Consider the following 15,310-nt stretch of genomic DNA (forward strand, 5'->3'; position numbering starts at 1 on the left):
TCCCAGGATCAGTTGCTCCTCTGGACATGACTCTCCTGGAAGGGTCCATTGGGGTGGAGGACCTTGTGCTCCTGGAACCCCTGGAGCAGGAGTCTCTGATCAAGAACCTCCAGCTGCGCTATGAGAACAGGGAGATTTATGTGAGTGCTTACGGGTGCCCCTGCCTGTGGCCATGTGGCCAGAGAGTTCATGTGCCTCCCCCTAACCCCCACCCTCACTCATTCCCTTCATCTTCCCTGGCTCCAGACCTACATTGGGAACGTGTTGGTCTCAGTGAATCCCTACCAACAGCTGCCCATCTATGGCCCAGAGTTCATTGCCAGATACAGGGACTATACCTTCTACGAGCTGAAGCCCCATGTGTGAGTAGAGGGACCGAGGAAAGGTGACAGGGCCCCGGCTCGCTATGATGACACATCCTAATTTCCTCTTTCCTTCCTCCTGAAGGAGGTTCTCCAGCTGCCCCTTCCTCCCTTGGCCCTCTGGAGGCCCCTTCCTAGGCCTGGCACTTGCCTTGGTCTGCTCCAAGTGGGGAGGGCGAATGAGTCTGGGGGTTGGGGGTCGAGTGAAAGGTGTTGTCCTGGACTGGTCCCACACTAGTCACCACCCACTTCCTCCCCACAAGCTATGCACTGGCAAATGAGGCGTACCAGTCACTGAGGGACCAGGACCAAGACCAGTGTATCCTCATCACGGGTGAGAGTGGAGCTGGCAAGACAGGTGAGGCGCCCGGCGGGGAAGCCATGGAGTCACTGCTGGAACTACCCCCTTGTCTCTTTCCAAGCCAGGCCCAGTTCTGCCCCCACCCCCTGGAATTCCTCCCTGGCTTTTTCTGACTCTGAGTGGTGTGAGGTGCTGGGATGAGGGAGGTTAAGGGCATTGGTGGGGATTCACGCGAGGGTTTCTCTTGCAGAGGCTAGTAAGCTAGTGATGACTTACGTGGCGGCTGTCTGTGGGGAAGGGGAACGGGTGAACTCTGTGAAGGAACAACTGCTTCAGTCAAATCCAGTGCTGGAGGGTGAGAAGTCCAGTCTCTGCCCGATCCACCCCCACCCCACCCTACCGTCCCCAGTGTTCCCCACATGGCTGTTCCTGCTCAGCCTGAGAAACCTGAGATCGGCCTCATGGCTGGAGGGCCTTCCCCCTTCCCCTGCTCTGGAGTCCCTCTTCTTGCCTCAGCCATCGTATTCCCCCTCCCCTCATCTCCGCAGCTTTTGGCAATGCCAAGACCATTCGCAACAACAACTCCTCTCGATTTGTGAGTGAACATCTCCCCGGACTGGGACAAGAGGGTGTGGGGCCTTGAGAGGGAGGAACAAGGCGCAGATCCCTCCTGGACAGGGTGGCGAGAAGAGGAGGAAGCCAAGTCTCTCTCTCTCTCTCTCTGGTCTCTGAAGGGAAAATACATGGATGTTGAGTTTGACTTCAAGGGATCCCCCCTTGGTGGCGTCATCACAAACTGTACGTGTCTCCCCATCGCGCTTACCACCTGTCCCACCTGCCCCTACGGTATTCCTTTTGGCTAATCTGCTGCTGTAGGAAGGAGGAATGTTAGACTACCAGGCTTCCCAACCACTAGGAACACTAGGGATGAGGGCAGAATTAGAGGGAAGCTGCAGTACCTCCCAGGTCCTCAGAACATGATTTTCAAATTCTCTGCCAGATCTGCTTGAGAAATCCCGCGTGGTGAAGCACCTTGAAGGAGAAAGGAACTTCCACATCTTCTATCAGCTACTGGCTGGAGCAGATCCACAGCTGCTGAGTATGTGCCTGCCCCCGACACATGGCAGAACATCCCTAGCCTCCATTCAATGCCCTGAACCCCTGGGCCCCTCTGGATCCCTGTAGCCCTCTTCCCTTGAAGCTCAGCGCAGTCCCCACCCTGAATCTCATCCACCCATTGTTGGGAACAAATCCCTTGACCTCTGTGTTCTCTTCCTTTTCTGGGGTTTTATTGCTAGGAATAAGCCTTCTTACCTCTTCCCTGCTCTTATTTCTCTGTCTTGTCTGGATTCCTCTTTCCCCAAGCTGGCTTCAAAAATGGAACACTTATTTCCATCTACCATCTCTCCTATCTTCAATTTAAGGGACTTTATCCGTAGCTCAGCAGGAAAGCAGGCAGGATGTTACAAGTGTTCAAGAACTTCAATGAGCTCTAGCTGAAGTTGTCCTGGGTATACATCTGCCTTGCCCAGGACCTTGTCCTTGATTTTCTCTTCTTAGATAGTTCTGTGGAGGTTCCATTCAGTCATTCATCAAACATCTCTTGAACACCTACTATGTGTTCATATGAACATTGTGCTAGCTTCTAGGGATACAGAGGTGAGTAAGAGACCTTGTCCTCGAAGAACTTATAGTCTTCTAGGGATGGCAGATGCATGAACAGCTACATTGCAATACAGTGTGATCAGTGCCAATAGGCTCTGCAGCTGGGTAGAGGGGCAGAAGGCATGGAGCACCTTACATTGTCTTGGGGAAGAGACCATCTTAGCCTGGATGCTGGATGGGCCTGAGGTGGCTCGGGATGGGCATTACTGCAGGGTCTGATGGGACTTAAAGCCCTGCCAGAGTTTCCCCTCTCAATCCCCCCTCTAACTGTGGGTGCTGTGGGTGTCTTGGCCTCCAAGAACCTGTCCCTTTGGTTTCTGGTTATTCTATGCTGGACTTGTGCCTGTCTCCTTTCCCCCTCCTGGAGATCTCTATGGTTCAAGAGCCCCCACAGGTCTCATCCTCCCTCTTGGCTTAATTGTCTTGATTGTATTCCGTTTTTCTGAATCATAGGTACTAGAGTTGTGCTCCGGCTGATTCTCACTCACTGATTTAAGTTGAGTCTGGGTGGGACCTCCCTCCCTGGTGTCATCATCCCAGGGCCTTTCTGACTCATTCTCCTTCCAGACACCCCTCTGTAGCAGGCTCTTATTTCAAAATTTGTGTCTCAGGGGAAACTGCCATTAAACTCTAGTTTGAGGGTCACTCCCTGATTCTCAGATCATTTGAATAACAGATAACTGATACCCTTCAAGCTCCATGATTAACCTATTCCTTCCCATCTTAGGTGAACGGCTTTGATCATTCCCTTGATTCATTTATTAAAAAGAAAAAAGTTCCTGCATGCCAGCCAGGCACACAGAATACGAAGATGAAAAACACAGTCCCAACACACAATTTGTTCATTGGTAGGAGGGACAGAAAAAAACCCAAAGCCCAGCCCATGTGATGTGGTCTGGGGTAGAGATGCACAATGGGGGAACACAAGAGGGCCATTTGGCTCAGCTACGTGCAGAGAAAACCTTCCCGAAGGGAGTCAGGGTTGGGGAACATAGTATCTGTCACTTGGTTGGTGCTTTGTGAACAAATAATGGGTGCGCCAACATGGGCCTAGGGTGAGGCCTTGAGGCTGGGGGTGGGTGGCAGATGTGTGCTCACCCTTCTTTCCTCACCTTCATCCTCCGAGAACCATTGAGAACTGAGCAGGACAGAGAGGTTTCTTGTTTGTTTTTATTGTTTGGAACCCTGAGGGTGGGGAAAAGAGTAGAATGAGGCTTTTCTTTCATAAAAGTTGGGGAAAACCTCAACAATTATGAACACCCAAACCCTAAATACCACTTAAACATGTAGTCTATCATCACAGGAATTAGTGATCCCAAAACAAAAGAGGCAGGGGAAGAACCTAAAACAAAAAATGGCTCCTCTGAATAAATGAATGAACCAACCTAGGACAAGGGCTGTGAGGGTCAAGGCTGGAGGACTCCAGAAAGCATGTGTACTGACCCTCTTCCCTCATGCTGGCCCTCCCAGAGGCCCTGAAGCTTGAGCGGGACACAAATGGCTATGCCTACCTGAACCCAGGGGCATCCAGGGTGGATGGCATGGATGACACTGCCAACTTCAAGGCCCTCCAGGTGAGTACCTGGGATGGGCCATTAGGCCATGCCCTGAGCCCAGGCTCTGGCTTTGAGAAGGGAGGCGTTAGACTGGCACCGCAGTTCAACTTTGGACTTCTCCTTTCTCTCCAAGAGTGCGATGACTGTGATTGGGTTCTCCAAGGAGGAGATTCGGCAGGTGCTAGAGGTGGTGGCCCTGGTGTTGAAGCTGGGGAATGTGGAACTGGCAGACGAGTTCCAGGCCAATGGGGTACCAGCAAGTGGCATCCGTGATGGGAGAGGTCTGCACCCAACCAGCTCCCTGAATCTCCTGCTACAATTTCTGTTCTTCCACCATCTCCAGCATAATAGAACGAACTCTGATTCAGTCCCCCTCTGCCTGCTTAGGAGTTCTTCCCCAAACATACTCATTCAGAACTCCCTGTGAGGCATATTGGAATGAGGTTTTGATGTTTGGTAGACCTAGGTTCTGAGACCTCTCTGAGTCTCAGTGGATTCTTTGCAGAAATGGGGACAATTACACTCATTTCAGGAGATTCTCATATTAAAGGAGATAATGCATGCAAAGTGTCAAGATCTCCCTTTCCTCCTCCTCCCCAGAGATTCCTCCAGAGCCATGTTCTGGATTGGCTGTAAGGACTTTCCCAGTAAGACCCAGGAACAGCAGGCTCTCAGCAGTTCCACTTTTCAGCCCTCCCTCCCTCCCCTGGGAGCAAGCCCTCTCTCAGGCCATGTTGTATTTCCTCATCTCTCCAGGTATTCAAGAGATTGGGGAAATGGTGGGTTTGAATTCAGTGGAACTAGAGAGAGCTTTGTGCTCAAGGACCATGGAAACAGCCAAAGAAAAAGTGGTCACTGCACTGAATGTCGTCCAGGTGAGGGGCCCTGTGGGAGGAGGCTGAGTTTTGAGTCTGTTCTGTGGCTGCCACACTAACCAGTTGGCACTGCCCTGCAGGCTCAGTACGCTCGGGATGCTCTGGCTAAGAACGTCTACAGCCGCCTTTTCACCTGGCTGGTGAATCGGATCAATGCGAGTATCCAGGTGAGAGACTGCCCTCCTCCCTCAGCAGTCTCCTCTGCCCGCCCCATGCCTTGGGTTCTGAGATGAACAGAGTAAGGAGGATAGGGTGTATTTATTTATTCACGATAATGTAGTGTTTTGGAAACATCTCTGTCTTTTTGAGTTCATCTATTTGGGTTCCCCACTTACCAACTGTGTGGTCTTTCAGTTTCACAGAGATTCTGAACCTCAGTTTCCCGATTTGGGAAATGAGACACACTAATGCCTACTCATTTCACAGGATTTAGTGAGGTTCAGATGAAATTGTGTACGTGGTTACACCCAGCAATTCTACTCCTAAGTATATATCCAAAAGAACTGAAAACAGATGTCCACATAAAAACCTGTGCATAAATGTTCATAGAGGCATTATTCATAGTAGCCAAGAAGTGGAAACAACCCCAGTGTACATCAACTAATGAATGGATAAACAAAATGTGGTATATCCATACAGTGGGATATTATTTGGCCATTAAAAGGCACGAAGTGCTCATACATGCTCAACGTGGATGAACCTCGGAAAGATGTTGAATGAAAGAAACCACACACAAAAGGTCACATTTTGTATGATTCCATTTACATGAAATGTCCAGAGTAAGCAATCCATCGGGGTGGGAAGTAGGTCAGCAGTTGGCAGGGGAATAGGGAGTGACTGCTAATGGGTTACATGTATAAGATTTCACCTGGGGATGATGAAAATGCTCTGGAACTTAGTGCTGGTGGTTGTATACCTTTTGAATATACTGAAAAAAAGTCCCACTGAATTGTATACTTTTAAAGGGTAAATTTTATGGTATGCAAATTAGGTCAAAATAGAGCTATTATTTAAAAATTCGTATGTGAAAGTGCCATCCATTTAGAATCTGTTACCAGAAGGCAGCAGGGTAATATAGGATTTGAATCTAGATTTGGGTAAATGCTTAGCTCTTTTGAAGTTTGATTTTTTTTCATCTATAGAATGGGAATAATCACACCTTATAGGGATTGATGGATTAATGAAATAAGATCATAGGATTTTTTGTAAAACGCTCTACAAATATAAGGGATGGATATTTTCCTGAGAAGATTTTAACGTCTTTCTACTTTGTACCATGGGAGCATTTTCCTGGAATCTATTACATCTTCCTTTTCCTCCTTTCCTCCCTCTTTGCTTGTCCTTCAGCATATAGAGGAAGAGGGAGAGTAAAATTACACCAATTCCTTTCCAGCTTGGTCAAGCTCACCCAAGTTCTGTTCGCTCCCTGCTTTACTCACATCCATCCCAGAGGGGCCTGGCCTGGTGTGTAGAGGGCCGGTCCTCAGATTTATCTTTTCCTCCTCTTCAGGTGGGCACGGGGGAGAAAAGGAAGGTCATGGGGGTCCTGGATATCTATGGCTTTGAAATATTAGAGGTGAGAGAGCCTCAGCAACCTCAGCACCCCGCTTCCTGAGGGTTAGGAGCGGCAGGCTCCGAGGGGGGTGTGAGAGAGGGGAGGTAGGGCTGAGACAGAGGAAGTGTCTTGGTCTCACTCTCTAACCTGTGTACCCACCACAGGATAATAGCTTTGAGCAATTTGTGATCAACTACTGCAATGAGAAGCTACAGCAGGTGTTCATAGAGATAACGCTGAAAGAGGAGCAAGAGGAATATAAGAGAGAGGTAAACGAGGACTTCCTGCTTCCCCTCTCTCAGATGACTTCTAGGCGTATGCCAGATCTTTCTCCTTCATCACAGCTTCCTCTCAGTTGTCCCCAGATGAGAACACTAAGGACAGAAAGTTTCCCTTGCACAGCTGAATATTCCAGCATTACCAAGAAGCCCTAATTCTCTGCTTTCCACCCCCAGTTCCCCATCCTGCCCTCCAGGCCAGGAGAGGAAGGGAACAGATTGATGGAAGGGTGTTGGGGTGGGTAGGGGTGGGGGAGAGGCCTGACAAGAGTGAAGTGACAGTTGTGCTTGGCCCAGGGCAGGCTATGAGCCGAATCTAGAAAGGGCATTTCTCCTGGGCTTGGCACCCTACCACATCCCTTTCAGTGCCCTTCTCTGACGTCTCAGAATCTTTTTGTCTCCTCTGGGCTGGACTGATGTTGCCGTCCCCTCTTGTAGCACCCAGACTTCCTCACCAGAAGTGCCCCGTGGCTCAAAGTTTCCACAGCTGAGTCTCACTCATCAAAACCCTCCTAGGGATGTTTCCTGTGAGCCTCAAGAACCTGCTGTGGCAGAATTTCAGGCAATGTGGTCACAACTAAAAGTTTTTTTAGTTTTGTATGTTTTTATTTTAAAATTTTAAATCAGCAAATAGATATACATTCCCATGCTTCAAGATTCAAAAAGCTTAAAAAGGTGTATAAAGAAAGGTCTCCCTCCCACCCCATCCCAGCTTCCTAGTTCTCCCCCCGCATCTGGAGGCAACTGAAGTCGGCCTATTTCCAGAGGTCTTTTATGTGTAATCAAAAAAAATCTGTAAATATATGTTCCCTCAAAATTTATTCAAGTGGCAGTGAATACACTCTGTTCTGCATCTTACTTCCACCAGTTAACAAGAGACCTTTGTGCGTCAGCACATAAAGGTGCTTTTCTATAGCTGCATAGAATGGGAAAGCATTCTAGAAGGTCCTGGGGGAGCGTTCATTTGGCCAGTTGGGGAGGTATTTGGGGGATGAAGTGGGCGGGCAACTTTACTTAATTCCACTCTGCATTCCCTAAAGACCTGTGAGGGAGGAGGAAGAGAAAGGCTCGTGTTCCCCAACCACACCTGGGAATGGCCTGAGCCTGGGAGGTCTGGCCCTTGACTGGTCCAGAGCTCTCCTGTCTGTAGGCCTGTTACCCAGCAAAGCTCTAAATTAGAGATGCATGGTCTTATGGGTCTTCTGCTTCTATACCATTCTTGCTTTTTTAAAAAACAAATTATACAGCCCCAAAGTATCATGTAGATCAGTTGTTCTGAAAGTGTGGTCCTGGACCAGCAGCAGCAGTATCCCCTGGGAACATGTAGGAAAGACAGATTCCCAGGCCCTGTCCCAGACCTGCTGAATCAGAACCTGGGGGTGGGGCCCAGCCATCTGTATTTTAACAAGCCCTCCAGGTGACTGTGACGCACACTTGAGTTTGGGAATCACTGATGAAGGTCTTTGAAGATGTATCAAATTAGCTTTGTTGTTTTATGATAAACTCACCTATGTGCTTTGGTTCCATAGCTTGTTGCCAGAACAGTATGGCCATTTGCTCTTCTACATACTCAAGGACCCTTCCCCACTCCCACAGTGGAGTAATCCCTATCCCAGTCTTCACCCAACATATTCCACTTCCTTCTCCAACCTACAGCACCTACATGGCTTTCTGCACTGTCTCACCCTCTCTCACAACTGCTCTGGGTCCTCCCACACGTCTGTCCACCCACTCCACAAATTCTCCATCAACCTTGGAGGGATGAGGACGTGATAGAAACCACACCAAGGACCCCTCTGAACTATAGGGCTTTCTGATGGTCCTTTGTGGGGTGGGTGAAAGGGGGCCTGGTTCTGGTGAGACCGTTGGAGACTTGTCTTGGACCTGCTCCATGTAATTTGTCATCTCCCGTTGCCAGGGCATACCGTGGGTGAAGGTGGACTACTTTGATAATGGCATTATCTGTAACCTCATTGAGCATGTAAGTTATCCTTCTCTCATCTCTGGGACCTCCCCCTCCAGACTGCCTGAACACCCTTCCCCTGTCTCTCTCTCCCCTCCTCCCCGACCCCACTTGATAAGGATGGTAAAGAGGGCAAAGGATGAGGGGGCAGAGGGGCGGCAGTGAGGATGTGGACGTCTTGAAGGACCAGGTCTAGGTTGGGCTGATCGTGTTCCCCTGGCCAGAATCAACGAGGCATCCTGGCCATGCTGGACGAGGAGTGCCTGCGGCCTGGGGTGGTCAGTGACTCCACCTTCCTAGCAAAGCTGAACCAGGTCTTCTCCAAGCATGGCCACTATGAGAGCAAAGTCACCCAGAACGCCCAGCACCAGTATGACCACAGCATGGGCCTCAGCTGCTTCCGCATCTGCCACTATGCAGGCAAGGTGATGTCACGGGGCTGGAGGGTGAAGACTAGGGCCTGGGCACAGGCTGAAGGCAATGGGGGAGGCAATGGGGGGAGGTGAGAACCAGGAACACTTCGCAGTGAGACTGGGAGGGCCACACACACGACAGACAATGTGGTGGGCTCTCCAGACCAAGTGCTGTTCCTGTACAGGTGACCTACAACGTGAACAGCTTCATCGACAAGAATAACGACCTACTCTTCCGGGACTTGTCCCAGGCCATGTGGAAGGCCCAGCACCCCCTCCTTCGGTCCTTGTTTCCTGAGGGTGATCCAAAGCAGGCGTCTCTCAAACGCCCCCCAACTGCTGGGGTCCAGTTCAAGGGTTCTGTGGCCATTCTCATGAAGAACCTGTATTCCAAGAAACCCAACTACATCAGGTGACATGCTGGGCACATAGGGGAACATGCTGCATTTGTGATGACACTTGCAGGGTCCATGCATGGTAGAACATGTCCGTGCAGGGGTGGGGGGGTGGCTGTCTCTGGAATAGGATACCAGCTCCCTTTGCCTCATGAAAAACAGAGCCAGCTGAGGAGCTGAGAGTCCTGTAAGGGGCAGAGCGTCATGGTCAAGTAGGGACCATGCTATAGTGAGTGAAACTGGGAAGGCCAGTGTGTCTGCTTCCTCTGAAAATTTTCAGCTAACGGGCATGTGTACAGAATAGAGGTGTAGAGACCAGGATGGGTGACACTGGCAAGGGTGAAGCTCCTGTAGCCCGGGCCTTGCCTTACCTCCCACCAGGTGTATAAAGCCCAATGAGCATCAGAAGCGAGGTGAGTTCTCCTCGGAGCTGGTGGCCGTCCAGTCTCGGTACCTGGGGCTGCTGGAGAATGTGCGGGTGCGACGAGCAGGCTATGCCTACCGCCAGGCCTACGGGTCCTTCCTGGAAAGGTACCGATTGCTGAGCCGGAGCACTTGGCCTCACTGGGACGGTGGAGACCGGTAAGACGCAGTGGGAGACTGGGGAGAAGGGAAGGGCAGTGCAGGGAACCTCTGTGGGGGAAGAGACCAGGTGGTGCCATGTGTATCGCTGAAGCTCGTGAAGGGATTCTCGGGGAAATGAATTGAATGATCACTTCTCAGAGGCTCTGAAGTCTGTTTGAACACTGAACTCTTCTCCTGAGGTGAAAGGGGGTAGAGGACAGGCGGGAGAGGACCCTCCCCTGGGATGCCCTTTGGCAGCTTTCCTCACCTGCTCCTGTAGGGAGGGGGTCGAGAAGGTCCTGGGGGAGCTGAGTGTGTCCTCAGAGGAGATGGCCTTTGGGAAGACAAAGATCTTCATCAGAAGCCCCAAGACTGTGAGTTGGAGGGTGCACTTGTGTTTGGTGGGGCTGGAAGGTGGAAGAGTTGGAGAACCCACGTGAGTGAGAGGCTGGGCGACGGGAGCTTCTAGAACCTGGAATGGATAGTGGATGAGGAAGTCTCCTCTCTGCAGGGACTTTATCCCTGGGAACTGAGTTCTTGGGTTCCTGCCCTGCCTGCCTTGAGCCCTGGAATTAGGTGTGCTTGCATTGCTGGTCTGAACGCCTCTGCCTGAAGCAGGACTCCTTGAGAGTCAGTGTGTCTGACTTTCCAAGTCTTAGCACAATGCCTGCTAAAGAGTCAGAGCTCAGTAGCTGCTTATTAAATGAATGAATGCATAAATGAATAAGAGGGCTAAGGAACGATTGAATAAAACACTGGCTAGGAAGCCTTTGGTGCCGTGGGGTTCCCCTAAGTGAGCCCCTCTCTGCCCCCCTTCCACCTCTCCACAGCTTTTCTACCTGGAAGATAAGAGGCGCCTACGAATCCATCAGCTGGCCACACTCATACAGAAGATGTACCGAGGCTGGCGCTGCCGCATCCACTACCAACTGATGCGCAAGAGTCAGATCCTCATTTCCTCTTGGTTTCGGGGCAACATGGTATCTGTTATCCCCAAAGTCCTATCCCCCTTACTCTAATAGGAGAGGGGGAAGCGGAGAGGTGGTTCAGGAGGTGGAGTTTTTCTAACAGGCCCACTGTTTTCTACAGCAAAAGAAACGCTATGCGAAGATGAAGGCATCAGCATTGTTGATCCAGGCTTTTGTGAGAGGTTGGAAGGTAATGGGGAAGGGAGAGTGGTTTCCTCCCCTCACGTGGCTCCTCTGGGTCATGCCAGCTGCTGCTGGTGGGGAAGAGTAGCAGAGAGAAGGTCCTGCCCTCACCCAGGACACATCTGTGTGTGATGGTATGTCTGTGTCTTGGTGTGTTTCTGGGTTTGCTCTGTGTGTGTCTGGGAGTATGGATGCATCTTGGGGAGATCTGAGTATATGCTTGGGTGTGTTTCTGACTTAGCAGCAGAGCTCTGCCTTCTGCTTTGAGTGTCCTCCTGACTGCCAGCTTGTCTGACTTTACTCTCTCCCTCCAGCTATAGTCTCAGCTCTTTTCCTTACTCTGTTCTTTGTGTGGTTGAAAAATAGTAGAACCTCTTCTAGGCCTGTCTTCTATCTTCCAGGTATAACTCCCTATCTTTACTTTGGCCCTTTTCTTGTATGTCCCTGCCAGGCTCGCAAGAATTATCGGAAGTACTTCCGGTCAGGGGCTGCTCTCACCTTGTCAAATTTCATCTACAAAAGCATAGTAAGTGGTGGGGATTGAGGGTGGAAACAGGGCATTGAGGAGGGAGGGACAGGTTGGGAAGAGGAAGTATGTGGGGTTTGAGAGGAGGTGACTCAAAGCTTTTCCCCAAGAGCCTCCTCTATCTGATGTACTTAAACCCTGGGGGCAGAGGGGATGGGGCAGCAGCCTGCACGGGGAGGACCCCAGCGCCTAGGGGCCTAGGGGCAGAATCAGAGCACATTTTGGCATGAATAGACACTGCAGGCAACCTTGTGGCAGGAAGGGGTCCCAGCACACCCACCAACTAGTCCATGATGAGTAGGCTGGAGAAGAGACTGGGACTAGGTGGTTAACAACAGTTGAAGAGGCTGCGCTTCATTGAAGAGCAGAGAGAGGACACACATAGAGTTAAGTAACCCAACCTTCTGAGATTCATTTTAGGGCTGGGGGTGAAGGTGGAGGAATCATATCTTCCTTCTATCTCTTCTGACACTGTAGCAGGCCAGGCTGAAACTGAATCTCAGGAAGGACCTTAATTCTGGAGGACTTGGGTCAGGGTGGGCAGGAAGAAGCCAAGAGCAGGTCTGGACGTTCAAACTATGGACAGTTTCCAGTGAGAGGAAAACAGGGACAGAGAGGGGTGATTTCCAGAGACATACATCCGATAGCAACAGTGCTTCTGAGAAGTGTTGGAGGGAAACCAGATGGGGGAGAGCAGCACTCCATTGAAACCTTGGGAAAGACCAGAGAGAAGAGCGGGAGATCTTGGACAGAGGGCTGGAGTGAATTAGAACTGACCTCGGCTGATTTGATTTTTGATGGTTGTCAGGACTCTTACTGACTTTGCTCGTAAAGACACGAGATGCATTGGAGCTCCTCTCTGTTCCCTTGGCTAAGTTGAGGAATGGGGGCTCTGGGCCTCTTCCCACCTCCCTGAGTCTTCACTGTGTCCTCCTCCCCCTCCCCGGGGAAGCTCCATTGTTCTAGGCCTCTTCCATTGCCAGGGCTCTCCTCAGGCAGGCTCCAGGGTGTCTGCCTTACCAGAGTACGTGCTCCCCTGCTGCACACCTGAGACCTGTAATCTGATTTTGCTCTTATCTCCTGAATGACCTCTAGTCTACCTTCTCTTTCACCTGTATATCATCAGGCATCTGCTGAATGTCACCACAGGAGCTGTTGCCTTTAAACCAGTATTTCAATAAATCAAACCCACTGTGGAAGTTTGCGTATAGGGGACCACAGGGCATTGATTGCCCCAGTGTTTCCGACTAGTCCATATTTTGCCATTGCCTTGCCTATAACTCACTTACTATGTGCTAAGCCCTTTACATGCGTTGACTCTAATGCTTTCAACAACCCTCTGAGGTAGGCCCTTGTATTGCCCTCATTTTATTTTATAATTAATTAATTAATTGAACTTTTTTTTTGGCTGCTTTGGGTCTTCATCGCTGCACATGGGCTTTTCTCTAGTTGTGGCGAGCAGGGGCTACTCTTCATTGCGGTGCGCTGTCTTCTCATTGTGGTGGCTTCTCTTGTTGCAGAGCACGGGGCTCCACGCTTGTGGGATTCAATAACTGTGGCAAGCGGGCTCAGTAGTTGTGGTGCACGGGCTTAGTTGCTCCGCGGCATGTGGGATCTTCCTGGACCAGGGATCGAACCCATGTCGCCTGCATTGGCAGGTGGATTCTTAACCACTGCACCACCAGGGAAGTCCTGACCTTTTCGTTTTAAAAGCACAAAACCCTATATACTAAAATTGTACACATCAAGTATTGGTCCAATCTTATATCAATCTATTTACAATTAAACACCATGGTTTTCTTACCTAGGTTAGTTAAACATGCTCAGAAAATTGTTATTCAAAGTATATGCTTTTTAAAAATAAAATATACTCTTTCCCTCATTTTATTGGTAAAAACTAAGGCCCAGAGAAGTTGAATAACTTGTAGGAGTTCCATAGCTGGTATGTGGTAGAGCTGAGATACAAGCTATTTGACTCTAGTTTTAACCACCACCTATGACTGTTCCCCTCCCCTTCCTGCCTCACCACTCCCAACACACTCACAGAGGCCTGGACAACCCAGGTATCCGTGGCTCTGGGTAGACCTGTGGGCAGGAGGGCTGCATAGGGAAAAGCAGAACTTTCTAGATCTAAAAAAACAAAAAAGAATCTCCACATCAGTTGGAACATGGAGGATTATGGGATTATGGGACATGCTAAGGAATGTTTATTGAATTAAATCAAACCAGGCCAAGGACTGGGGACTCCAGGGTGATTAGACCAAGCCCACTAGATCTTTGTAGTGGAAGGTACAAAGAGCTTGGATTGTTCCTGGAGAGTTACAGCAATGTACTGTGTGTTCTGCCTTTTTCTATTTTAGTTTTTTAACCTAATATCTCAGTAAAAAGTTTTCACAAAAATTCCAAAAATTTGGAAGTGTTCAAGGTCAAGTCATTTTCTATACCTTAAGTAATTCTATCCCATAAATAAACAGGGTGCTAGGTGCTCCCTGAGATATAAAGACTTAAGAGTCCTTGTTCTAGATTGGGGGAGACTAAACAGTCAGATGCCACGGGTGAAACTTGATTGGATCCTGGATCAGGAAAAATAAAAACAAAGTCAAAGAGTACATTTTTAAAGTTTATAAAGGACATTAGAAGAGATTTGCATATACATTACTGTTGGGTGAGTGTGTCCAGTTAATGTTAATTTTCTTAGGTATGGTGATAGAATCATGGTTGTGTAGGAAAATATTCTGGTTCTTGGGCAATGCGTGCTTAAGCTTTAGAGGAAAATGTCATGATAACTGTAACCTACTTTAGGATGCTATAGTAGCCAAGATTTGTACATATGCGTGTATTTATATACTTACATGCATTTGTATTTATGTGTGCGTGTGTTAGAAAGAGCACAAAGATAGGGTAAGATGTTAACATTATCAGCTGGTGAATTTAGGTGAGAAGTATATGTTATTCAGATGTTCATTGCAATGTTGTTTCAGCTTTCACTCAAATTTAAAAAATTTCAAAATAAGAAAATAAGTTGTATTACATTTTAAAAAGTAAAAAGTAAAACCTTAAGTCAGTTTATGTCACTCTTCCTCTAAGACCCTCTAAAGGTGTTCCATTTCACCCCACATAAAGCCAAATGTCCTTACCACAGCCTACAGTAAGGCCCTTCATGATCTCTCCTTGGCTAACCTACTCTCTGATCTTTTCTTCTCTTGCTCAATTTAGCCCAGTCACACTGGCTTTCCTTCTTGTCTGGAATATGCTACCACTCATTCCTGTCTCTGTTCTGCTTTTTTTTTTTGCATCATAGCGTATATAATTATTGGAAGCTACAGTCTATGTTTATTTGCTTGTGGGCTGTCTCCTTCTCCACCCACAGTAGAATGTAAACTCAGTGAGAAGAGACTTTGTTTACTCTGTTCACTGCTGTGTCCCCATACCTAGAACAGTGCCAGGCACAGAACAGATGCTCAATGATGTTGAATGGTGAAAAAACTCAGGACCTAGCATCCTGACTCCCAAAGACTCACCCTGTAGAAGAGGGAGATTTCCATGCAAATAACAGTAGTACAAAAACAAATGTATAGACAAAGTGCTATGGGGCTTCAAAGAAAGGAGAGACACCACTGGCCCGGGGAATCTGGGAGGGCTTTGAGCTGCATCTCAAAGGATAGGTAGAATCTGGGTCGGCAGAGTTGAGCTGAGAGCAGCGTGA

General features: G+C 49.0%; 1 protein-coding gene across 1 annotated transcript in view; it reads left to right on the forward strand.

Moving 5' to 3' along the window:
- Positions 1–15,310, forward strand: part of MYO1A (myosin IA) — an 18,460-nt gene continuing 3,150 nt past the window's right edge. The window contains exons 1-21 of the mRNA XM_024736719.1: positions 1–140; positions 247–362; positions 626–720; positions 914–1,018; positions 1,212–1,258; positions 1,398–1,461; positions 1,664–1,762; positions 3,799–3,902; positions 4,018–4,165; positions 4,641–4,759; positions 4,840–4,926; positions 6,270–6,335; positions 6,479–6,583; positions 8,511–8,573; positions 8,780–8,980; positions 9,154–9,380; positions 9,745–9,945; positions 10,208–10,301; positions 10,758–10,907; positions 11,017–11,085; positions 11,530–11,604. Coding sequence (XP_024592487.1) covers positions 27–140; positions 247–362; positions 626–720; positions 914–1,018; positions 1,212–1,258; positions 1,398–1,461; positions 1,664–1,762; positions 3,799–3,902; positions 4,018–4,165; positions 4,641–4,759; positions 4,840–4,926; positions 6,270–6,335; positions 6,479–6,583; positions 8,511–8,573; positions 8,780–8,980; positions 9,154–9,380; positions 9,745–9,945; positions 10,208–10,301; positions 10,758–10,907; positions 11,017–11,085; positions 11,530–11,604 — 2,349 coding nt within the window. The 5' untranslated portion in view covers positions 1–26. The remainder of the gene's footprint in view (positions 141–246; positions 363–625; positions 721–913; positions 1,019–1,211; positions 1,259–1,397; positions 1,462–1,663; positions 1,763–3,798; positions 3,903–4,017; positions 4,166–4,640; positions 4,760–4,839; positions 4,927–6,269; positions 6,336–6,478; positions 6,584–8,510; positions 8,574–8,779; positions 8,981–9,153; positions 9,381–9,744; positions 9,946–10,207; positions 10,302–10,757; positions 10,908–11,016; positions 11,086–11,529; positions 11,605–15,310) is intronic.

This window comes from Neophocaena asiaeorientalis, unplaced genomic scaffold (genome assembly GCF_003031525.2).
Source record: "Neophocaena asiaeorientalis asiaeorientalis breed wild unplaced genomic scaffold, Neophocaena_asiaeorientalis_V1.1 scaffold134, whole genome shotgun sequence".
Classification (NCBI taxonomy): domain Eukaryota; kingdom Metazoa; phylum Chordata; class Mammalia; order Artiodactyla; family Phocoenidae; genus Neophocaena; species Neophocaena asiaeorientalis.